At 53.7% G+C, this 25544-nt stretch overlaps 1 protein-coding gene across 2 annotated transcripts in view; it reads right to left on the minus strand.

Annotated features, from left to right (window-relative positions):
* PDE2A (phosphodiesterase 2A) overlaps positions 1 to 24944 on the minus strand; it is an 88922-nt gene extending 63978 nt beyond the window's left edge. The window contains exon 1 of one of the 2 annotated variants that reach the window (XM_033120366.1): positions 24645 to 24916. Coding sequence is in view for 1 of the 2 variants with exons in the window: in XM_033120364.1 (XP_032976255.1) it covers positions 24645 to 24715 (71 nt within the window). In the remaining variant the exon portion in view is untranslated. Of the gene's footprint in view, positions 1 to 24644 lie in introns of both variants that reach the window. The other variant, XM_033120364.1, reaches the window with a different exon arrangement.
* Positions 24945 to 25544: the final 600 nt, after the last annotated feature.

Raw genomic sequence — 25544 nt, forward strand, 5'->3', positions numbered from 1 at the left:
CAGAGTCCAGGCACCTGGCACACAAGCTGTGCCACCAGCCCAGGGGAAGGCCCTCCATGCCAGGATTTCTCCACCTCTCTTTCTGAGTCCCAGCTCTAGACATGCTTCTTCCCCTGCTCGAAAACCGTCAGTGACTCCCTACCACCAGCACAATAAAGCCAAACCCTTCAACCCGACATGGCAGACCCTCTATAACTTAGCCCTGGCTTGTTTTTCCAGTTTTGACCCTCTCCACACCATTCCTTAAATTTATACTTCCGGTTCTTCTCACATGGGTGAATGACTCATTCTTACCTCCAGGCCTTCACCCATGCCACCCCACCCCCAATGCCCTCCAGATCTGGTCAGCCTGCTTATCATTCAGGGCCCAGGCAGAGGCCCACCTCCTCCAAGAGGCTACCTTAGTCCTCTGGGTTCCCCTTCTTGTGTCTTTCCTGGGAGTCACATCTGGGGACCTGGGGAGGGGTGACCATCTCTGTCACTAAGTGATGCAGGCCAAGTCAATGTATTTGACTGCATCTTCAAACTAGGGGAAATTTGTCCTACTTATTAACACTGTAAAAAACATGACATGAGCTGAGATGTGTAAAGGTTATGGCCCAGAGAAGGGCCTCCCTTTCTTTTTTTGGCCTCAGTTTCTTGCTCTGTAAAGAAAGTGACCAACATAAGGGTTATTGAAAGGAGTGAGTCTGAGCCCCGTTCACAAACGTCTTAGTTAATCCTGCACACCTGTCACCAGGTCTGTCCTGGACTCTGCATTGCCAGGCTGGGACATAGGTACCCAGGAGGCATCTGTTACGGCCACTGACCAGAGCTATTTGTTCCTCAGTGGAAGCCGTCTCAGACCCCGCAGTCAAGAGCCAACCCTGGCCTGGCACAGCTGCCATCTCTTGGGCTCCCAGATTGAGGCAGGACCTCCCCAGCACTGCTCTTGAGAAGTTATTTCTTAAATCTTACTTGGTCTCTCATACTGCAGCTCAATGGCTGGTGCCCCAGGAACATGCTCTGTGTCTCCCCCAACTCAGAGAGATTTGTTTTGTGTCAAGCATTCCTCAGAGTTTTTGAGTCCTAAATCTGCCATAGACTTGTGATTCTGGACAGGCCACTGCACCTCTCTGGATCTAATGTTTCCCATCTGTGAAATGGTAACACACTAGAGTCAACACACAAACTTCTTCCTTTTGATGCTTGGCAGGATACAGAGACCTTTCTTTCACAAACATCCCTTCATGTAATCCTTGAAATTCTCCAATGAGCCCCCGCCCAAAAGAGGCAACCAGGTTCCTCGAGGTGAAAAGGTGACAGGCCTTGTCTGAGTTCTCATGGCTAGAAAGTGACCCTTGCTCCAAGACTAGGACTCCTCCACTCCTCCAACTTTACTTTCTGTGATTCTGAGCTGAGTTCTCACCCCGGCCCGTGCCTTGGACAGCCCCCGCCAATCCCAGATATTTTTAAGTGTTCCCAGGCAATTCTAATTTGCTGCCAGGTTTACAAATCTTGAATTAGATGCACCTTGTCCCTGGGTGACCTCAGTCCCATGGAATTGAGGGTCAGGACTGAGTGTGTCCATCTGGACTGTGGGCTCTGTGTTTGATGGGCTTTAACATTTATTAAGCACTTACTATGCCTCACATGTCATCTTAACAGCAGTATAAGGTAGGATCTATTATTAAGCACATTTTACAGATAAGGAAAACTGAGGCACAGAGAGACTAAGTTACTTGCCCACAGTCACACTGCTAGTAAGTAGTGGAGCCAAAATTCAAACCTAGGTTATCTGGCTCCAACCTGTGCCTTAAATTCATGCTCTATCTAGAGAGGAAAGGCAGGTAAGAAAAACAGATTTTCCCACCTCTCCTTTTCTCTCCAACAATGCAGTGACTGAGGGTCTTCCATTCCAAGTTCCTGAACCCTCCGCCCACCTCTGCCACAGGAGTGGCTGGCCCAGCCTCTCTAGCCATCTCTTTTCATTTCCCTGCTTTGTGGGCAACTCTAAGCTGCCCAGTGACCCAGCTACCTCAGAGTGGGTATTTCAGAAAAGGTGACTCAGCCAAGAGCCTGGGTACTAGACCCATTTGACCTCAGACCCTGTCCGGGAACTGGCCCTCCCTCATGCCTAAAAATAATGACACCTCTGTGGGCCATTCTGTTTACAAAGCATTTCCTCACCCAGGACTGGTGAACAGCTTTCCTGCTAATAATCTCTCCACCTGGCAGTGTGGCACCAGCAGCCCCTCAATAGACCCCAAATCTGTTCCCATCCCCCATGAGCACGTGTCCTGCATCCATGAGCCTGGCTGGTGCCTGACATGCATCTATCCTGTTGCTACTAACCATGGTCAAACTCAGGTTCAAAGCTGAGCCCTGTCCTGACATGCTGGGTGACCTCAGGAAAGGCTCTGGCCCTCTCTGGCCTCAGACTTCTCAGCAGCTGTGAAGGTTGGCCTGGTTGTCTTTGAAGTCTCAGGCAGCTCAGGTGGAGGGAGGCAGGTTCCAGGTAGGCCTCGCTGGGCAGAAGACAGCTGTCCTGGGCAAGGAGGCCTGCCCAGCCATGCTAGGCCCGAGGACTGAGCAAGGACCAGATCCCAATGCGGGAGGCCCCTTAGGAAACTGTGTTGACTCAGTCTCTCTCTGACTTGGGGTGGAGCCCATGCTCTGAAAGAGGCCTCCACCATCCAAGGGGCCCAGCAAAGAGAGAATCCAAGAAGCATCCTGGAAGAAGCTTAAAGCTCGGCAGGTTCTGCGTCCATCTAGAGACCGTCCTCAATACTTCAGTCCTGGAGGGGCCATGGGTGTGAGCAGCCCTCAGGTAGCTCTCTCTCTCTCTCTGTCTCTCTGTCTCTGTCTCTGTCTCTCTGTCTCTCTGTCTTTCTCTCTCTCTCTCTCTCTCTCTGGGTGTGTGTAAGGCCCTGCAACCGGGTCTGTGAGCACAATGTGGGTGAGGGCAGGTACAGGTTTGCAAATTTGTAGCTTTGTGAAGACTTGTGATACTTCCACGATATCATAGCTGAATGTGGGTGTGTACACAGATGTGAGTGTATCTACAGAATGTGCATATGTGTGTGTCTGTGTGAGTTATGAGTGTATGTACCCTGCAGGTATGAGTGTACAATTGTGGGTGTGCACAAATGTCCATGTATGGCACATATATGCATGCATGTGTGAATGTGTGTGTGCAAATGTGTGAGTATGTGTGTAGCCAAATTCACACCAAAGAGCGAAGCTGCCCATAGCCACTAGCTGGGATCAGTAGTGTGTCTTCCGGATGTGAGGGCGGCCCTCACACAGAAAGAATCTGGCCACAGGCCGTTCTGGGGACAAGGGCGATTTGGGCTCTGGTTGGGCAGGAGCTGCTCCCAGAGCCCCTGCAGCGGCTCTGAGAGCCTACGTCCTCAGGCCCCTGGGGTGAGGGGCCGAGGGGAGGTCAGCCACAGGTCTCACTCATTTCCATCTCATTTCCATGTTATTTGCATATGCATTTGTCTTGTGGGCAGCAGATGGCCAGCTCCGTGACCCCAGAGGGGAAGGGAAGCTATAGGATTCCGGCCCAGGACTAATCCAGGACCTGCTTGTTCACATCGGGGCTGAGGTCCAGGGCACGTGGCACACCTTGGCCTGGGGAGCGGCTTATTGTCATCCACAAACCCTGAGATCCTTCTTCTGCACAAGGCTGCCCCAGGCCATACACAATCATACACACACTCACTGCCTTTCCACAGATACACACGCCCTTCACTCCTACACATAGACACAAATACACTTCTACACACAGGCACACATCCCTATACACACGCTCACGTGGCTCCTACACAGAGAGGCACGGGTGGGCATGGCTATCCCAGTACCCCTTGGGGACCACTGGGCCTCCTTCTCCCTGATGCCCGTACCTGCTGGATCGGCTTCTCTTCCCCCAAGCCTGAGTCTGCCTGGCCCACACCCACACTCTCTCCAGTGCCCACAGGATAAAGTCGGAGCCCTGGTCCTGGCCTTCAATGCCCTTAACACCCACCCACAACCACCCCACCTCCTGGAAAACCTTCCTTTCTTGCCATGCCCACACTGTGCCATGTGGCGATACATCCCTGCTCACCGGTCCTCTGCCCAGCACTTCCCAGCGCTCCTCCACACTTCTGCCAGTGCTCGGCCTCCCCACTATACTCCAGGGGACAGGACCCTGTTTTGCTCATTGCTGTGGCCCCAGCGCCTGGAACAAAGCTCAACCCAGAAGAATTGCTCAAAAAGACATCTAACAACCATACAAATCAGTGGTAGAAACTTCCTGCCAGCCTGGCCTTTCCCCTTATTGTAGGACTTGCCCAACTGTACTTGCTTCCCTGTGTGCCTCCTGCTCCTCTGGGAAGATCCCGGGGTGTGGTGACACCCCCAGTGAGGCACAGGGAGGTCTGGAAGGTGGGGCCACCTGGCCCCATCACACAAAGCCCGCCTGTCGCAGGGAAGAGGCCTCTCGACCACCTTCCCCCATCGGAGCCCCTTTCTGAAGTCACCCTGACAGACAATCCAGCCTCTGCTTGCACACTCCCAGGAACAGGGAGCTCACTTTCTTTGGAGCCAACCCCTTCCCCTGTGAGATGGCTCTGCCTGACGCTGACTCCTCCCATAGCACCATCCTGTCAAACTCTGATCATTCTGAGCCACAATTCCCATGGAAACCAGCAAGGAAGATGAGCAAAAGGAGAGGCAGATTCCAGCTTTCTCAGCAGCTCTACCAACCTTTCCAGCTTTGGTCAGAGGTGGGAAAAGGAACTCTTGGCTCTCAGCCTACCCCAGGGACAGGCAAATGGGTTCAAGGTGATCAGGCTGCCTCCACCCCAAAACCATCTGCAGGAGCCTGAGGCAGTGCAGAGAGGGTGTAGTATAAGAAACTCTTCAGCCACCGCCACTGAACCCCATCCCCTCACTGAGCCCCATCCTCAGAGTCCCCCTCACTGAGCCCCATCCCCTCAGAGCCCCATCTCCTCACTGAACCCCATCCCCTCACTAACCTCCATCCCCCTCACTAACCTCCATCCCCCCTCACTGAGCCCCATCCCCTCACTGAGCCCCAACCCCCCACTGAGCCCCCCCCACTGAGCCCCATCCCCTCACTGAGCCCCATCCCCTCACTGAGACCCCTCCCCCCACTAAGCCCCAACCCCCACTGAGCCCACTCCATCTCTCTTCCCCTATGCCCCTATCCTCCCATCTCTTCCTCTCACTGGTGCACCTGCCTTCCAGTCTGTAGGACCTTATGGGGCTGCGCTGATTCTAGCCCTAGGATGCTTCCTCCTGAGCTCTGGCTGGCAGCTGGGTGGATGGAGGAGGGCAGGCCGGTCCCCAGCCAACAGTGGCTGCCCAGAGTCCCACCCAGCTCCTCCTGGACAGCTGCAGCCCGCGAGCTGCCCAGCTTTCCTCCACTGGCTATTCCTAGGCTGGCCCTGCTCCAAAGGTACCTCAGGCTGCAGTCAGTCATTGACGCCAGCCCCCCATACACACACGTACACGCATGCACACACGCACACACGCACACACCAGGGCTGCTCGGAGCTGAGCCATGAGGCCTATCAAGGCATACAAAGTCTAAGCAAAAAAGAAGAAGAAAAAATTTTAAAAATATAAAAATAAATAAATTAAAATAAAGAAGAGCGAGAAGGAGAAGAAGAAAAAAGAAAGAAATTCTCAGCAACAAGGACCCAAGGCCCCATGCTCTGAAAACTCCCCGCTGACTCAGAAACCATCATACATGGAGGCCCCAGTGTGTGGCTTCGAGCTTCCAAGAATGAGCAGAACTTTGCGTTCTAAGAAAATCAGAGCCTCTATTATAATACCCTATTGTTTGAAGAGTCTGTGCTTCTTACATTCTATGAAAGTGAGAGCCTGGAGTCCTGAGAATACAGGCACCCAAGATCCTAACATTCTATTATTCTAACTGCCTGAGATGTCAGGACTCCTGGACCCCAACACCAGGGTTTCCCCTCCTCAGAGTCCAGTGGTCTGTGGGCTTGAGTCTCTGTGAATACCAGGTAAGAGCAAGCCCCAGTGAACCCCTGCTCAAGTGAGTTTCATTCCAGCCTCCACTTTTTTGCTTACACCCTTGTCCATGCCTAGGTTTCCACTGCCCTCCTCTCTTCTAATGAAATCTTAACTGTAAAGGGGAAGGGAGGGCATTGCCATCAGTGACTACCTTCTGAATGCCAGTTCCACTCAGTTGATTATCTCATTTAATCCTCATGATATTATTAGCCTGACTTTACAGTTGATAAAACTGAGGTCCTGGAACATGAGGTCATTTGTCTAAAGTCACACACTAGAAATAGTCGAACAGCAACCCAAACCTGGCCCCTGGCAAACCCGTTCGCTCCAGTAGCAGGTTGGCTCCCCAAAAGAACCTGCCCCCCACCCCTCCTCAGTTTTAGGGCCACACTGGAGCAGCTCCTCCCATCCCAGCGGCTTCCCAGCTCCAGAAGGTAGGGACCATGGCCCTCTCTTCTCTTGCTTTTCCAAGCTGTAGGCAGCCTAGAGCCTGCCACGTTTCCTGATCGATCGAAAGGCACTGGATTCGCAGACTCCTTGGTGGGACTGGGAGATGTGGCGTCTGTTTCTAAGCACCCGTTGCTATGGAAGCCAGGTGCTGCCAGCCCAAAGCCTAGCAACAAGGTGCGATGTGGTGCTGGGTGGAGGGCACTGTCAGGAGATTCTGAGGCAGCCAGCAAGAGAGATGGGGTGAACTACTTTATCCTCAGGCTGGAGGGCTAGACTTGCCGTCCTGGCTGGGCTTGCGAGGAGGGGGAAGGAGGCAGACGGGGCAGGACTAGGCAGATCCTGAGAGAGTGAGACCCAGAGGTAAGGGCGAGACTTGCAGAGATAAGAGAGAGACTTGCAGAGACAGACAAAGGGAGTCCAGAGACGGTGAAAGGCAGAAACACCATCAGAGAGAGGGAGATGCGGGAAGGTAGACGAAGATAAGAGCTGGTCAGTCACAGAGACCAGTTAGACGACAGGCAAGGAGCAAATGACTCCCAGACAGGCCGACTCGCAGGGAGGGAGATGGTGTGCAGGAGAGCAGAGGAAAGCCACAGGGGAATGACAGAGCTAGATGGATGAGTGACAGGAGGAGATAAGCCTGAGGCAGGAGGCAATATAGAGGCAGATACCATGATAAAAGAAGAGAGGACTAGGACGCAAGAGGCAGGTGGAACAGGGCAGCCTGGGAGGTGGCGCAGACAGTAAGCAGGGTGAGACAAGGCCGTGTGAGCACAGGGGACCAGGGCCACACAAGTCCTGGGCCCCTCCTTCTGCGTCTGCCCATCTGGGGCATGGGTGTCACCAGCCTTGTACCACCCCCTCACCATCGGTCTCTCCCCCAGAACACCGAATCATCTAGGCACAGACCTTCAGAAAAGAGACTGGTCAAAAGTCCCATGTCTCTCTTACCCACCAGGGACAGGTCTTGTCCAAGAACGTACGGTGAGGCAGCATCTGAAACAGCAGGAAGTGAGGCCTCGAGAATCACAGCCCGAGCTCCCTCCTCATCCTCACCCGAGACCAGCCACTCCTTGGTTACCCAGGGAGGCACCTGCAGTACCGAGAGCATACTTGTCCCTCTACCAGAGTGAACGAGCTAAGATGGGACCCCCCTTTACTTCCTCCTTCCTCAACAACAGGCCCTGTGTTGCAGCCCTGGGAACCCAAGGATGGAGCAGATGGCATCTGGTAGAGAGCTGGCCCACAGCTGTCCCTCTCAGGGATGGCAGGCTCTGGGGAACCCAGTGTGGTCTGGCCCCATGGTGGCAGGGAAGTGACAGGCACTTGACAGGTGACATCTTAAATAATCCTCTAAGTAACCTGTTACAGATGAGAAGACTGAGGCCCCCAAAAAGAAAGTGACTCGCCCTAACCACTACCATCCAGGAAGGTGCCTGAAGGAGGACTTGAATCCAGGTCTCTTGGGGCCAGTGCAAGTTGGAGGGCCTGATGGAGGCCCCTCTGCCATGGTGGAGACAGCTGTGCCAAGAAAGGGGGCAATCCCAGCCTGCTCAGGGACCCTTCCCAGAGGGAGAGTGGAGTTAGGTCCCAAGCCCCGTGCTGGCCACCAGTCCTCCCAGCACCAGGCATTCTTTGCCCCATGTCAGAATGGGTGACAGGGCTTTGCTAGACTCGGTCAGGTGTCAGGTCTCCCTCTCCCTCTCTCTCTCTTGGCCTCCCCTAATTGTTAACACTGTCAGCAGCATCTGACAGCCTCCCTGGGAGCTCACCCCCCATCCACTCCCAGCAGCCTTGCTCTCTCCAGACTACTGAGTGAAGAACAAGACCAAGATTAATTAAGTGCCTACTATGTGCCCTTGGTGATGTAAAGCACTTAACATTCACCATTTCATTCAACTGTCCTCAGAGGTCTCGGAGGGCTCGACCCACCTCCTGCAGCTCCTGAGGCCAGCGGGCCTCGCTGCTCACCCTGCCCCCACCTCACTGCGCCAGTGGGTGCAGACAGGTGCCTGGGAACTGGAAGTTTCATCCTCAGCTGCAGTGCCCATGGTGGGGGGCAGTAAAGGAAGAAGGGGACAGGTATAGGTGGGCAGTGGAAGGCGAGAGGAAGAGGGAAGGTAGAGCAGTGGACAGGGAGGGCCGGGACACAGGCTGCTGCACGCCACATACACACACCCTTCTGGCCGCAGCCCAGACAATCGACCCACGGCGCCACACTCCCCTGGGCCCCGGTTCCTGGAAGGCAGTGCTGCAGGGACTATTGATCGACCGCCTCCCAGCCTCCTCTTCTCACTGCCTGTAGGACGCCTCCTCCATGCAGCACCCCGCCTGATCAATGTCACTGCCGGGGTGAAAGTCCGGGGCAGCCTGGGGACAACGAGCAGTGATCCCTCATCGCTTCCTCAGCTTTGCGTTTCTCCTACTCAGGAACCTGGTCCAGGTAGATGGGTAGTGCAAGGGCTGAGATGAAGGCTTGTGTTTGTGCATGCACATGTGTGAGTGTGCACAGGTGTGTGTGTTCATATGTGCATGCATAAATAAGTCAGTAGGGCAGAGGAGATGTAAATACAAAATGTGAGCCATTCGACCTGGGTTCAAATCCCAGCTCTTCCATTTCCTGGATATGGGACCTTCCATTTCCTGGATATGGGACCTCTCTGAGCCTCAGTTTCCTTATCTCTACAGTGAGGTTACCAACAGTACCCAACTAATAGGATAAGTGAGGTTATACACGCAGAGCTCTGGCACAATGCTTGGCAAATAGTATTTTTTGATACATGAATGCTTTTCTTACTGTTATTGTGAGTGTGTGTGTACATGTGCATGTATGCATATGTAGGTACCCTTGGAAGGTCCAGGAGAGATTTCTGGCGCTCCAGCAAAGGGGTGTAGGCTGCTCGCTAACCCTCAACCCCCATAGAGTAGGGACTGCAGCCGCACTCTCAGCTTATCTTCAGAGAATGGGGACCTACTCCCCCCCCAAAAAAAACCCCACCTGTGCTAGGCGAGCCTGTGTGAGAAAGATGGATGGCTTGGAGGCCACCAGGCAGGACTGGTAATTAGGAGGCTAACAGCCCAGTGTCCGGAAAGCAATGAGAGGGAGGCTGAATTGTGGGGCCATCCATCAAAGCTAGCAGGCCCAGCAATGCTGCACAGCAGGATGGAAGAGAGGCAAGGGGACAGCTGGAAGGTGGGGGAAGTGTAGATAAGCTAAGGGCCAGGCAGGCAGCCAGGCTCAGCCCAGCACTGACCCATTCAGTAACCCTGAATGAGTCACTGTAACCTTTGCACCTCAGTTTCCTCATCAGGACAATGGGGCTAAATTGCTTTCTCTGCCTGGGTAAGTTCCAGATACAGCAGACCTAATATCAGGCTCCAGCGCCCACAGGAACCTTGGGGAGGGTGTGAGGCGTTCAAAGATGCTCTTAACTTCTACAGGGGTCCAGTTCAGCCAAAGATTTCTGCAGGTACAGAGTAAGGTGATGTGGCACAGTGTCTGGGCTGGGAGCCTTAAGACCCAAGTTTGAATTAATTTATGACCCTTGCTGACCTTAGCCAAACCCCTGACTTTCCAGGTCCTTCCCTGAATGCCTTCCCCCACTATTGCTACCATATACATGCCCAGTCTGTCAGAGGAACAAAGGGCCATAAGCACGGCCCTTGCTTATGCAAATTTCATTCAAAGAGAGGATGAAATCACCCATGGGCCCCCTCCGCTTTTGGAGGTAGCAGTTACCTGGAAAAATCCTGGTTAGCAAGTCCGGGGCAGGAGGTCCTATCTGGGGTCTGGTAGGACCATTGCAGGGCCCATGGTCGCAGTCTGTCTCTAATGACCTCAGTGAGCTTAATCACGTCACTACCCCTCTGGGCCTCAGTTTCCCCATCCCTAAAATCAAACAAGCAACAACAACAATAATCTTCAGGGGCTCCTCCTCCCCAGCAGGACAAGGTGCAAACTCATTGCATCCACTTCTTCCCAGTCCTTCCCCCGGCTCCCTGCGACACATCCTACACTTAGGCTCCTCTGGACTCAGGCCTCAGGGTTCACTGGTCCACCTCTGGTCCTCTGCCTCTCCACTGGAAAATCTCTTCCTCACTCAACAGGGCCAAAAGTATCACTCCCTCTGCAAAGCCACTTGCATGGCCCCTGACAGCTAAGCCAGACCTTCTTGCAGAGGCATCAGTGGCCCTCACACGCCTTCTCTGGAGTGTCTGTGTCTGCATCTCACGGAGGTCCTGAGGGTGAGGGCTGGGCTGGGCCTGATTCTCAGAGTTGGGGGAAGAGGTGGGAAGGTCAGGGCCTTCAGCACAGAAGGAAGGGAAGGAGGAATGAGGAAAAAAAGAGAGAGAGAGAGAGAGAAGAAAGGAGGGAGAGAGAGAAACAACTGTCCCCAAGGTCCATTGGGATCTAACAATCTGAATGAACTCTAGTTCACTCCAGACGGAGCCCCCATGCCCTGGCCCCTACCCCATCCCCCACTTACCTCTCCCCACCTCCCCTTTGGACCCCAGCCTGTCACACACATTAGTACAAAAGCCCAGAGCCAAAGTGGTCTCTGGCCTCTGCCATTGTACCCTGACTGGAGGCTAAGAACATGCCTGGTCGTCATAGCAATGCTGCTGTGATGCTGTCATCACTAATTCATCGCCATAGCCCTGGGAGGCCAGCGAGGTGTGAGGAGAGCTGGTCAGAGCTGATCAGAGCAGCCACTGGGAGCAGGAGACTTGGGGCTATGGGCCTGGGGGAAGCTTAGGGTGACTCCATCACCCCATCCAGCTGTGCCCTCCCCTTAGTCTCCTACTGCCCTGGGAGGAAGGAGAGACACAGACCTTTCCCCAGTCTGTCCTGTGCACCTACTATGTGTCCAGTTCAATCCAATCGCAGACGTGGGGGGCAGTGACTGCCAGGATAGGAAGCCCCACACCCCAGTGCCTGTGAGCAGGTATCTATGTCCTGCTGTCCCCAATAGGGCAGGGGGCTATCCCTCCTAATGTCACAGGGGCTGAGAAGGGGTGGAGGGAAGGGGGAGGAAGTGAGCCCATATTGTGCCCCCTCCAGGCAGGCATGTGCCAGACATTCCTAAAAAGTAACTCATTCAATTCACACAGAACACCTACAGGGTCGGGATTACTACTCCATTTTATAGATGCCTGGATGTTCTCTCTGCCTGAATCCTTCCAGCCTATCCCATCCGCTCCTCTGAGAAGTCTTTCAGAACACCCCACTCTGTACCCATTCCCCTTCCTCTGAACGCCCAGAGACGGGGGTGAGGGTCCTGGTTTCTGAAGTCAGACTGGACCGCTGCCTCCTTCTGCTACCCAGGGTTATGAAGGGCACACATGGTGGACCCTCCCACCCCACCTACCCTCCTGGAGAGCGAGAACACAGGCTGCAGCTGTCCGTGGTTCTGAACCCTCCCAGGCATTTCCCAGGAAGTCTGGCTGTTTGCCTATTGGAAGTCACTCGTTCCTCAGCCTAGGGAAAAGGCCAGACTCCACCTGCGAGGCACCGCTGCCCTCCTCTCACTTAGTTACTTCAGTCCCAGAACCTCAAAACAAGGAACCCATTTGGAGCAGGAGAATGGGAACGAAACTATTATGCATTCACTCAACAAGCATTTATTGAACACCTACTATGTGTGGTCTGTGAATGGATACAATAGTGAATAAAACTGTATCTTGAGATATGATACAATAGTGAATGAAACAGAATTAATCCCTGTCCTTTTGGGGATTTTGGTTCCGTAAAGTCAGCACTGGGGTTTGCTTTACACATATTAGCCTACTTGATTGTTACAATATGTATAAAGGTGGATATTATTATGCCCATTTTACAGTGAAGAAAACTGAAACTTAGAGTGAAAAGAACCTGCCAAAGGCCACACAGCTAGTAACCAGTAAAGGCAGGATTCAAACCCAGATGTATCTGACCCCACGTCTCATTCTTATTCCAAAGTCCTGGGTGGGGTGGGGGGGAGGGGGGTGACAGACCTATGCTCTCCAAGAGTTCATAATCTAGTTTATCTGTCCCAGTTCTCCAATGAGCATCACAGGAAAGTGTTCCTGGAGTCTGATGTGAATACCCCTGCTGGACTCTAACTTGGCCTGTCTTTGTTGGGACCTCAGTGAGGAAGAAGATCTGCTTCCTTCTCCTTGCAGACACCTGGGGTGCTTCTGTGAGTTCCCAGTCCTTTCTCCACCCCCACATTGGCCCCCCCACAGGACGGGGGGAGGTGTGTGTTCTAAAAATACCTTAATCCCTCCCAGCTTGCGCTCTAATTAAGCGGAGTGAGTCACTACTTTAAGTAATTTATTGCTAGTTACATAATTGCTTTAATATTTGGTTCTAGAATTGGGGAACAAAAATGCCCCCCTTCATTTCACAGAACTGTTAATCCACAGAGGGGTTTATGGCCCCTAATGGGGGTACATAGGGAGAGAAGTGGAATCATCTTGGACAGGCCCCTGCTCTAGTCTGGTTCAACATATGGCCATGTCTACCAGGGCTGCAGGGCATGCCGGCTACCAGGGCTGCAGGGCGTGCCGGATCCAGGAGAAGCAGGTTTATGGAAACACCACCTCTCCACGCTGTCACCAGTCTGTGGATTTCTGAGGTTACCATTCCCAGCTGGCCCAACCCTCAGACTGAAGGCCTGTCCTCAGGAGACCGTGTCCTGAGCACCCCTTCCCCGCCTGGCCTCACTGCTTCTGCCGGTCCATAGGATCCAAGGCCCAGAGACGATAACCAGTACCCTGGCAGCTCCCAGCATGTCAGAGGCAGCTCCATGTTATGTGCCCAGTTTGTCAGCTCAAGGAAAACCCAACACCTCTAACAGCCCTGTAAGAAGTCACCCCACAAAGGTGACTAACTGCAAAGGGCACAACAGAAGTTTGGAGGATGACAAAATATTATTTTCTTGATTGAAATGGTGGTTATATGACTGTCTATATTTACCCAAACTAATTGAATCATATACCTTAAATTAGTGATTTTACTGTATGAAAATTATACCTCAATAAAATAGATGTAAGAAAAATAAAAATAAAATTTAAAAAAGAAGTCATACCCCCACCTTCTGGGCTCCTGTAGCATAACAGCTGTGTAGAATTGGCAGCCATGCAGGAACTGAGGAGGGCAAGTACAAAAAACCACCTATGGATGACACATAGTAGGTGCTCACACAACAGATATTTGTTTCACTGCGTTCCAGTCAGCAAGAATTCACTAGGCACCCCCGGGGGACACCTGTACTCCTGGAGCTCAGTAGCTGTCCCCCTGTTCTTGCACACCCCCAAGAGGGAGCCAAACTGCACACCAGGTAGGCGCATTACACATTTTTTTCTCATTCAATCCTCACAGAAACCCTAATGAGGTGGGCTCTATTATTGTCCCCTTTTTACAGATGAGGGGACAAAGTGCCTGCAGCTAAGAAGCAGAGGAGCTAAGATCTGAACCAGGAGACAGTCCCCAAGGCTCGTGGTCATACTCACTCGCCTATACTAGTTAGCGACATGGGTTGGAAGCCACGCACAGAGGACATGCCTCTGACCCCAGGCCTCGACTAATGAGGTTTCCACGAGGCTTGCAAGTAGAGGTCCACCCAAGCAAAGAAGGCAAGTGAACGTGTGTGAGCTTAGAGAGGTGGCAAGAGGCAGGGCCGGCTTTGGGAAGGAGGGAATTGGGTCAGGCAGCGAGCCTGGAAGAAACACAAAAGAAATCAGGCAGAGTCTGAAAAAATGTGGCAGAGGGCACCCAGCTATGCCAGCCCGTGGGCTAAATGCCTGCTCAGGCCCTGAGCATCCAGGGATTCTCAGTGCTATTCCTGACTCACTCCCCCCACGATTTGTCTCCTCCCGGTTTCTTGGCCCTGATCGCCAATTCACAACCAGTCACTGCCTCTGACACAGGCAAAAGCCTTCGTCCCCAAACTTGTTAAAGGCTGGTGGGAAAACCATCAAGGGTGCCATGTGGCAGGGGAGTACTCCAAGATTGAGGAGAATGGAAGGGAAACCAAGACCTGAGGAATACTAGGAGTTAGCCAGGTAACGGGAGGGGGCATCGAGGAAGGGTGTTCCAGGCAAAGGGAACAGCACATGCAACAGTCCAGAGGTGAGACATACTGCTCAGGTGGGGACCAAAGGTGGCTCAGTCTGACCACCTGCTGCAGTCTGTGCCTACGCCGAGTGTGAATGTTTCGGGGGGTGCGCCATGTGTGTGCTCCATCGTGTCTGCATTGCACACCTGGGCGTGTATATCTGGATTGTGGGCATTGCAGTTCATTCTGTTTCTGTTGTTTCTAGCTCCAGTTTTAGATTCATCCTGTGTGTTTCTCAGTGTGTACTGATGTGTGTGTTGTGTGTGTGTTCGTTGCGGGTCTCTCCATGTCTGTGTGCTGTCGTCTGCTTCTTTGTGTGTGGGCCTCTGTGTCTATTGAATGTTTGTGGCTGGGACACTTGGTCCCTTAGCTCAGGTAACCAGGGTCCGGGGGAGAAGCCTGGGGGCAGGGGGTGCCATGAATGGGTGCCGTGGAGTGTGGAAGTCACAGGCCAGATGAGGAAAAGAGGGACGCCCCTGGAAGGGGGTTTAAGTTGCCACATGTCCCTGCATTTGGTAGGTGGACACTGGGGAGCTAGGCCATAGCTCAGGTAGGTGAGCTGCAGGGTGGGGGCTGTCACTCTTTTCCTGACCTGTCTACACAACTCACATGTCCGCAGCTAACCCGGACGCAGCCTTTCTGCCTTTCACCTACACAAGCCTCCCTGCTGGCCCCTGTAACTCCCCCTTCACTTGGAGCTTCCTAAAACCAAAGCTAATCATGACCTCAATGGCATTTGTTAGCAGTCCCATTGCTTCCCAGTCAGGGAGCAGGGAGGTCATGGAAGGAAGTATTAATAGCTCCAGCCCAGCAGCAGACGACTAGGTGCACGTGAGTGCACGCAGGAAGCCCTGGTGGTGCCTGGGCGCCCTCCAGGCCTCAGTGAATGTGACAAAGTGGGTGTTCAGAGGGCAGGGCCTGGCTTCTGGTGCCTGCTGTGAGATCAACCAGCTGTGTGACCTTGGACAAATCAGCGCCCTCTCTGGGCTTCAGTTTCCCATCACCCATTTTTCCATCCAGGTCTCCACCTATTCCTGCCATGCTCTGTGCCCCAGAAGCTGACTTTTAGTGCTGCTTCACCCCAACACCCACCCCTACCTCTTGCCCTCTGGCCTCCAGTCAGGTTCTGCCAATGAGCATGGGAGAGCCGAGTGAGAAGTGAGAGTGATCTGGATATTTACAGCCTCACCCCCTCTTGGATCTGGAGCACTCTCCTTACCCCTCAGGCCTCTCAGATGTTCCTCCTCACTGCCCCCGACATGCTCTGTGGTTCTCTTGTCCTGCACCACCTCCGTAATAGCTGCCCCGTCAAACTACCTTCAATTAAACCATTTGAGTGTATCATCTGTTTCCCTGCTACAAAATAGGGCTAGCTCCTTGAAGGCTAGTGGAGGTGATTAAACAAGGTAATGTTAAAATATAAAGGGCACTCTGTAAACCTTAGTTCTCTATATCTAGCCCCTAAACCTCACCCCACTTAAAGTTGTAAGAGAACTCTGAATTCTCTGGCATGAGAGGAATGCTACACCAAGCTGCCTCCTGCTTCTCTCCAGTCCTACCCACTTCTGGCCCAGCTCCCAGCACCAGGAAGCCTCCACCCAGAACCCCAGCCATGGCCCCACCCTAGAGCCCCCCACAACTCAGCACAAAGGAAGCTGTCTATTTGCTTGTCTGCTCCCACCCAGCCAGTGCTAAATTGGAAAAGGCACTGCAGAGTTACCCAGTTCTACCCATCACAAGCTCATTTCCACCCGTGTCCTTGCATCCAGCCCCTTGCCTCCAATCCCAAGCCTACAGGAAGACATATTTATCTCTAGTTCCCCAGGGAAGGGACTCTGCCTGCTTCCAGCTGGACCATCTAACCTCTCACCTTCTCACTACCCAAGCTGCTAGGGGGACACTGGAGCTCAAACTTCCCCAAGCTGAGTGGGGTGAGGCATGCCCTTTTCTGGCCCCTCCACGGCAGCTACAGCTTGAGTGAACTTCAGAGACCTTGCAACCAACTTCCCTGCTATGGCAGGAGTCTCACCTGCAGCCTCCGTAACCAGGCTGCCCGGTGCCTGCTCACACCTCCCCGCCCCACATGCAGGAAGCTCATCCCTGCCTCCCAGGCAGCCCCTTCCTTATGGAACTGCCCTGCCCCACAGCACTGAGCCAAGCTGGGTCTCCAGGACTCTCCCATCATCCCCGAGCTGTCTCAGTACTAAGAGCCTGAGTAGAGATTATAAAGAAAATCTTGAAAGTTAGGATAGTGGAAACCGAAAAAAGCATCTGACAGAAAGATGAGGAAATTGAGGCTTCTAGCGGAGGTCCCTTGCCTGGTCCCGCCCTACCACTGGGCTCCTCTCCATGGAGTCTCCATGCTCCACAGGATGACAGACTTCACAAGCTCCTGGGAGGAGCCTCACAGCAGGCAGAAGCTCTGGTTCAAACTTCAAAGGCAGCATCTAAGGCCTAGGAGGAGTGGAAATTGCCAGGTACAGGAGGTGACCTCATGCCAAAGATTTAAACCTCTACTCTGAGCTCCCCACCTTTTCTAGAGCCTAGAGGGAGGAAAGAAGGGAGGGAGGGAGGCCAGACACACCACTCTCCCTGCTCCAAGCCCTGCCATCTGGCCCTGGATCCTGCTGTAGGACTTTGGGTTAATCACCACTCTTCTCTGGGCTTCAATATTTGCATCTATACAAAAAAAGGACTGGGCCAGGAGTCCCTGAAACTCTCTAGGGGAGTGCAAGTGTGGCCATTAAGAGTTCCCAGGAGAATGGAACTTGGACACCTCTCAGCCATGTCCAGCATCTCAACCTAACAGTCCCAGATCCTGGCTGACCCGATCTGAGCCTGAACACAAAGACAACCTGTGACTCCCTGAGCCCTCACCGACTGGCAGGGGTCCCAGAGTCCCCTGAGGGAAGCCCAGCCCCATGCATGACGGCCCTTCAGCCCAAGTCCACACACATCTTGTCGCTACCTTCAAGCAGGTGTGACCCAGGAGAGAAAGTGTTGAGTAGCCAGATCTTGGGCGTGGCCTTGCTGGGTCAGCAGAGCAGGTGTATGCTCCCCCACACACACTCATTCATATCCTCGTGTTCAAACATGGACACCCATACACAGAGATCCACACCCACACACAGTTTTACTGGAACATAGGTACGTAACACTCTACACACAGGTGAACACACACACAAGCCACATTTGCATGTATGTAACCATTCACCAATAAATCAGGCATAAAAATGGCCACTTGCATGTTCACACATATGAATATGTCCACACTTTTATACAAACACTGGTCCTCTTAGACCTATATACATATGTGCACAACTGGAGCTCACATTCAGACACACACACACTCAGATACAAAGCACAAATAAACCAACCAATCTCACCCCATCTCAGCATCAATCAATTCACAATCTAACAGAAACCCAGACCCCAACTGCAATGTCGTTCTAAATCCATGTCCAACTCTAAGCCTGTCCCAGAACTGTGAGGAGAAAATTTCTTTTCCACTGGCTTACCCCCTCCAGTGTCTGTCCCTGCTGTGGAGGGTCTAGCCTCTCCTCAGCCTTCTTTCCTCCCTATACTGTTTCAACAGGGCCCTCCCAACCCCCGCCCATTGGAAATGGAGAACAATGGGCTGTCCTCTCTCCACCTTTCATCTCTGCTCTTCAGCTTCTTCCCTCCGTCTCTCTGGCTTTTCAAACATAAAGAAGATCCAGGCTGGAATGCACAATATGTGACAGCAACCCCTGCTGGAGACATGTGGCATTACAGCACAGCTCTAGTACATGGTCATCACTCCCCAGGTTGGGGTGGAAGGGAGAGGAAGAAGAGGAAGAGGAGGAAGAAGTTGAGAAGAAATATGGAGGAAGAAGAGGAGCACAATGCTGGGAGCACCAACGATGGAGTTCTGAAACCTCAGGCTGTCTTGGGTTTCTCCACTCCAATCCATTCAGCCCAGGCTGCAAGATCCATCTTCCCAAAGGCCAACTCTAATCACGTTCTGCCCCTGCTCAAAACTCTTGGGTAGATCCTAGTGAGCCACAGCAAGAACTTACAGCCTGGAATCAGGTCTCTGAGCTGACTGGTCGACCTCCAAACCTCGTCTCGCAAGGAGCCCAGGCCTTACCTTCTGTCCCTTGAGCTCAGCCGCCCCTGTGCTGAGATGTCTAACTGCTCATATCTTGCCAGTCTTTCAAGGCACAGCCTTTGTCATCTGGAACAACAATCCATGGAAAGAGCAGGCGCTTTGGGGGCAGGCCGACCTGTGCGCCGGGCCCGGCTCCATCAGCCACTGGCTGAGTACCTCTGAGCAAGTTATTTCCTCTCTCACATCCTCTGTCTCTTCCTCCAGAAAACAGTAGTCTCTCGGGTTTGTGGTGAGGATGAAATGAGATCACGGATATGAAAACAGCGCTCTGGAAGCTGTACACTTGTGTGTGAATGTGTTAAGAGTCATAATCATGGCTTAATCTTTTTATCCCTGCCCCCAATACATAGCTGAGGGATCCCTGAGGAGAAGGACTGAGGCCGCTTTGCCTTTGGGGCCCGCATATCACAACACCCACCAGGGTCTGCCCCCAGCCAGCCACAGCAGCAAGGTGTGGATTTGGATCCGAGCAGGCAGTCCTAAGTGTACTTACTGCAAATTCACCCTGGACTACAACTCCCAGAATGACTCACAGACTGCCAGGGGCGTGGCCACAGGCTTAAACCCTATCTCATCATGCCTTTTCCTCCATTGCATTCTCTGGGGATTATTCTCAGACCAGACAGGGCAGCCTAGGGAGGTGGTCACATGTCTCTGAGCCCCTCGGCCCCTCCCAGAGAGCATCCACACTTCTACCACCACAGCTCCATTTTAGACCTCCTTGTCTCCCACACGATGACAGTTTCTGGGCTCCCAGCTCTGGTCCCTCCCCCTCCAGGCCCCACTGAATCTAAAAGTGTAGGTGAGTGTGGGTGGTTCATAATGGCAGCAGCTAACCTTTATAAGCACCTGCTGCATGCCTGGCACTAAGCTCTCCACTTCCAGATTCTTCATCCTGCCAGCAAAGTGTTATTATTCCCACTCCACTATTCACATAGGGTTCAGAGAAGTTAAGTAAGTTGTTGAAATTTGAACCTCTGCCTGTCTGCCACCTTCTCTACTCTATTTTCAAAGCCGCCTCAGAACCCAGGGTAGCCATCCAAAGAGTGAGAGCCCAGCAGTCCCAGGGTCCATCTAACTCAGCAACTACACTGTTGGGAAGTCCTACCAGATGTCTGATTTAAAATCTCTTCTGCTGCACCAAGCCCCAGGGGCCTCCTGTTTTTCAGGGAGGGCAGTGAGAAGGGTGACTTCAGGGACTTCAAAAATTGGGTCATGTCCCTGGGGACCTGGCCTTTCCTAAGGAGCAGGCAGCTGAACAATGGGAGACAAATGTGTTGAAAACAACCCTGTTACTAAATATATCAACGTCCTGAGAGGACGGTGGTGCTGACAGGGAACCCGTGGCCCCTGCCCTGGAGGCCACAGTCTTGTGGCTCAGACAAGCTGGGGCACACAGAGCAGCAAAGGCACCTCCCGCTGTCCCAGGGGCTGGGCAGAGGGGTGGGAGGCCAGCATGAAAGGGGTGATGTCTCACCCTCCAGGCCAAAGCTGCCAAACCCAAGCTGGCTGATTTGCATATTACTTTGCATTCATTTGCATGCCACTTTCTAGAAGCGGCCCACATTCTTCAGCCATTGACTCTCCCCCATTTCCAGGGTTTCTGTTTTTTCACTGAACACCCCATTCTCAAGCAAGGAGGAGCCCCTCAATAAAACTGCTGGGGGCACCAGGGGAGACCAAGAAGCTGCAAATTTAAGGCTACGTCTACAGGGCAAGTCCATTGGGGGACAGACACATTGGCAGCAGACAGTGCTTCCTGTAGTCTAACCTCAATTCCCTCACTCTTTTCCTGCTCCAGCTCTGCCCAGTCCCTCCCCTCCCGTTGCACTTCATGCTTAGGTCAATTTGAACACCCACAGTTCTCACATAAACAAAGCCATGCTTGTGTTCACCTCAAGGCCTTTGCACATGGTATTCCTGCTTTTTGGGGCTGGCCCTCAATTCCGCCTGGAGAAGTTACTCCTCCTTCTAAGCTCAACCCCAAAGCCCCTCCTCTTAAATGCCTACCCCTGACACTGGCAGAGATAGGAAAGACCACAGCTTCCCTCCATGTGGTCACTGGCTCCGTCCTTCTCCCCGCAGGGCTGCCTTGTTTGGTTGGGCAGCAACCCAGTGAATGGCTGCCGAGTGACGCAAGGAATTAATGAATTCTGATCCCCCTCCCCTGCCTCTCTGAGCCCCTCTCCCTGAGGATGTCACTGACTTATAGGCAGGGAAGGGATGGAGAGTGCCTCTGCCCCCACGTCCCCCGTACCCCCTATCCTGGGAGCCTTCCCCTCATGCCCACAGCCCACTCTCATGAGCCAGGAGGTCCCACAGCCCCTCTGAGCAACAGGAAGTTCTTCCTATTGTCTATGCTCACTCCCTTTTCTGGCCATGCCTGCTTCTTTCTTATTTCTGGAGACGGGTCAAGGACTATCCCATCTCAGCTGTACCATCTGCTCATCTCTCTCTTCCCAGGATGTATTCATACCACTCCTGAACCATTATATCCCAGGAAGGACAGTGACCAGGAAAGAGAAGTGACATGAGACCAGGCCAGGTAGCCTGGAGTAGCCAGGCTGTGCAGAGGAGCCCAGGGCAGCTATGACCACTACAAGGGCGGGGCTGCCCCAGAGGGAAGGGATGAGCACCCTGGCCTGGGGGTATGTGATGTAGGCTGTGCTAGACAGAGCTGCAGGCACGCTGCGGAAAGGAGTGAATAGCTGCTAGAAGGCAGCTATTCGCCCAGATGTTCTTCACATCCTCTCCCCTCAGAGGTGGCACTGGGCCTGGCTGCCCAGCGCTGTGAGTAGGGAAGCACAAGGAGGTGGCTCCTGCCTTTGAGGAACTCCGTGGCTGGCCCAGTAAGGAGCTCACACACACGGGGCCTCACAGGGGAGGCCGAGTCTGGGCCGCATTTTTGACCCTGTAGTATCAGGGGAAGAGACTTCAGGGTGATTCATGGGGACAGAGGGAGAGGGAACCAAGGAGGGCTTCCTAGGGGAGGATTCCTTTTCCTCAGCTCCCTAATCCAATGAGGAAAAGTCCAAGTTCCTTCGCCTGGCACGTGAGACCCTAAGCATCTGGACCCTTCTGCCTTTCTTCCTCTTCTCAATGCCCTTCTCACTCCTGCCAACCCACACTCCTTCTGTCCTTTGAACCTGCTGTGCTTCCTCACATCTATCCACCTTTACCTGCTGTTCAATCTGCTCTTCCTACCCTGGCAATTCCTATCCACCCTTCAAGACGCAGCTCAAAGTTCTCTTCTTCTGAAGCCCGGGCTTGGTGTGGCAGCCACAGTTCCTGGGGCTTCCCTCTGCAAGCACTGTTCACACTGCAGGGTTGTAGGTTTCCACCTCTGCCTCCCTGAGAGCAGGGTCTGGGTTGGTGTCTCTTTGTGTCCCCAGTGACCAGCTCAGTGGTCACCAAGCAGATACCGAGGAGTCCCTGTCGAATGACTGAGTAAATGAATGGCTGCATGCAGGAATGGAAGCGTGCTGAGAGGGTAGGCTGTAAGAGCAAGCAGCAGGGGCCTGAGGAGTACAGCCTGACCTGAGAGCAGCACGGCTGAGGGTGAGACTCCCAGTCCATTAAGACTGAGGGGGGTACTGCCAGGCGTTCTGCCTCCCCCATTTGGCTAGATCCCAGCCAAGCCATCAGTAGTCCCTGGGGACAGGAGGCTGGAGTGGGAAGCAGGAAGAGTGGCAGGAGCTGCTTGGGGGGCAGGAGGAACGGGGGGGGGGGGGGTGCAGGGAGCATAAAGGCAATTAACCCTCACTGAACCGACTGAGCTCAGGCAACCAACAAGTCCCACATGGGGCCTGAAGGAGGAGACTGAGGCTTGTGTCTGATGAGGAGCTTCAGCTCCAGACTTGCAGCCAGAGGAGGGTGAAAAGCCACAGCCTCAGTTTCCCTGTCTGGGAAGAGATGGCTCCGTGATCTCTGGCCCTCTGCACCCTGGCAAGAAATCCTGCAGGGGTCTCGCTACTACCTTACTTGCCTGAGACTTCCAAGGGCTTTTCCTTCCCAACATCCTGCTCTCTGAAGTCCTGCCACTGCACCCACATCCCAGTCCAAGCCTGAGCCACGTCGACGCTCCCTTCCTCATCCTCTTCCCAAGTGCTTCCACCTCTCCCTTCAAAAAGCCCTGGTCCATCTGCCCGTTGGCCCACTTGGCCCCAGACCTCACTGCTTGCCTACATTGGCCTGGCCTCCACACTGGCCTCTGGCCCCATCTCTCTCTTCCAGTTCAACCCTGACAGTGCCACTAAGGCAGCTTTCTAAAACCTGAATTTGATTACGCCTTTGCACTGCAAAATACCTTCCTGGGTTCTCCAGGGCCCTCAGGATAAAGCCCAAGCGGCCTGGAGTTCAAGGTCCTGCAGGATATCGCTCCTGCCTACTCTCCAGCCTCCTCCCTGTCCACGCACACGTCAGAGCCCAACCCAGGGCTTTTGCTCATGCTGTACCCACCCCACCCACCCCCACACCTGTTAGCTTGATCCTGGTCTTCCCTGCTTAATTATTCTCAAGCTATTTTATGTCTTGGGAGCTCAGAAGGCCCCAGAGGGCGGAGCCTTTCTTGACTATTTCTTTTCTGCTTCTCCCCACAGGGTATAGAAAGAATTGTCCTGGGCTCATGGAGGTGGTCACACATGTAGCCACCCCTAACCTGCCTCAGTGCCACGGTGTCCCAGCTGTGTCCTCAACCACCAGGGAAAGAAAACAGCTCCCCACGCACACCCAGATTAACACACACATATAGACACACAACATTCATACCAGCCACACAAGCACCAATATACGCACTCATGTACACTAAGACCATGGGCACACACCCACACCAGGACACTCATGCTAACACACACACACACACAGCAATGCTGATATTCATACACTAACAAATATACACAAAAACATGAATGCACATGGAATCAAACGTGCTCAGTATTGAGCCACTGTTTTGTAGACACATTAACACGCATGCAAATACAAAAATTCAAACATACACCTACACACACACCAACCTGCACTCACACATGTGCAGAGAAACTTTCACAGTCACACCGTGAAGCTCAGACACCCTGACAGGCTGCTGCACATCCAACTGCCAAGGACCCCAGAACTCTACAGGCCCCTCCATGCCCCACCTGTCCCCTCGCACCTCACACATGGACACACATACACATACCTTCAGGTAGCCGCGCGTAGACCTGCACTTCCACTGACTTGAAGGCACACGTGTCACTTGCCTGCCACCTCAGCCACCCTCAGACGGTGGAGGGGCACCTCCATGGAACCTCACTCCACTTACCTGTACGTGCATCGCCCTGCCTGTGGGCACACAGGAGGCTGGTGCACAGGGGCCTCACTCCAAAGAACACTGTGGCGCTCCCTGGACAGGTGCTTTGGGGCCAAGTTGCCTAAACTGGCGGCTCTGAATCCCAGTAACATGGAGGGCAGTTGCCCCAGACCCTCTCCTGCTCCAGGTCCCCCCCTTCCTCTCTACCCCACACTCCCTGTGCCACAAGCCCTGGTGGGCGGGACATCGTCCCTCTCCAAGGTCCTGAATCAATCTATATCAGCCCCCAGAGCTCCTTGGAGCACCCCCCCACACACAGACACACACCACAGACCACCCCCAGCCCCCAGCCTCTGAGGAATGATGCAGGTTTATTACCAATCCTTCCCCCGCCACCAGCCCCTTCTGTGGGACCCCAGCCCCATCATCCCCTAGATACCAGGCACCCCTACCCTGTATAGAGCTCCCCCCCATTCTACAGTCTGGCACCCAGGCACCCAAGAGCAGGATCGATCCTCCCACGTGGCTCAGCATGCCAAACCCAGCTCCTTGGAGGGACTCTCAGGACCCCGTCCAGGGCACCTCTTGGAGGCACTCACCCGGACCCCAGCCCCTCGATAGTACTCACGGCTCAGCCGGTCGCGCTGCCGGGTACTGCTGGCTCCTGCAGAGGATGGAGTGGCCGCATGCCTGACCCATCGCTCCTCATCATCTGCCTCCCCAGCCGGACTAAGGTGGCACCTCGCCCTGTCCACCCTGCCTGGGGCTCCAGGCAGGGCGCCTGGCCCAGCAGGCACGGGGACCAAGAGCAGCGGCCTGTCCCCGACTCAGCCTGTACTCAACACCCCAATCCAGCCCTGCTGCCCCGGCTGCTCCCTGCTGCTCCCGCCTCTCCTGCTGCCACTGCCTCTGCCGCTAGGCTGACTCTGGGAGGAGGTTGGAGCAAGTCTGATAATGCAGAAGGGGGAGGGGGGAGGGAGGAGGGACAGAGAGGCCCAGACAGAGAGGAAGAGAGGGAGGGAGGGGTAGAGAGAGACTCTGGCTGGAAGAGAGGAAAAGAAAGACTCACACACGGAGGGAGAGACTGAGAGAGAGAAGAGACAGGAAAGGGAGAGAAACACATGAAGGAGAGGAGAAAGGGATCAAAACCCCATAGAGATCAAGATGGAAATACAAAGAGATCAGAGAGGCATAGGGAAAACACATGCACAGAGGAACAAAGACAGAAAAGGGGGAAAAAAGCAGAGACAGAAATAGAGAGAGAGAAGGAGGGAAGGAGGGAGGGAGGGAGGGAGGGAGGGGAGGGATGGGGGAGAGAGAGAGAGGGGGGGGGAGAGAGAGAGAGAGAGAGAGAGAGAGAGAGAGAGAGAGAGAAAGCTGATAGAGGAGCCCAGAGAGAGGTGTGAGGATGAGGGATCTGCAACGTTCATGGACTAGGATGGGATCTGGGGTGAGGGGCAGGTGTGTGGGACCCAGACCCCATCACAAAGGGCCTCGGGCTGGGGAATAGTCCTGTACCCTCAAGTAT

The sequence above is a fragment of the Rhinolophus ferrumequinum genome, chromosome 11 (genome assembly GCF_004115265.2).
Source record: "Rhinolophus ferrumequinum isolate MPI-CBG mRhiFer1 chromosome 11, mRhiFer1_v1.p, whole genome shotgun sequence".
Classification (NCBI taxonomy): domain Eukaryota; kingdom Metazoa; phylum Chordata; class Mammalia; order Chiroptera; family Rhinolophidae; genus Rhinolophus; species Rhinolophus ferrumequinum.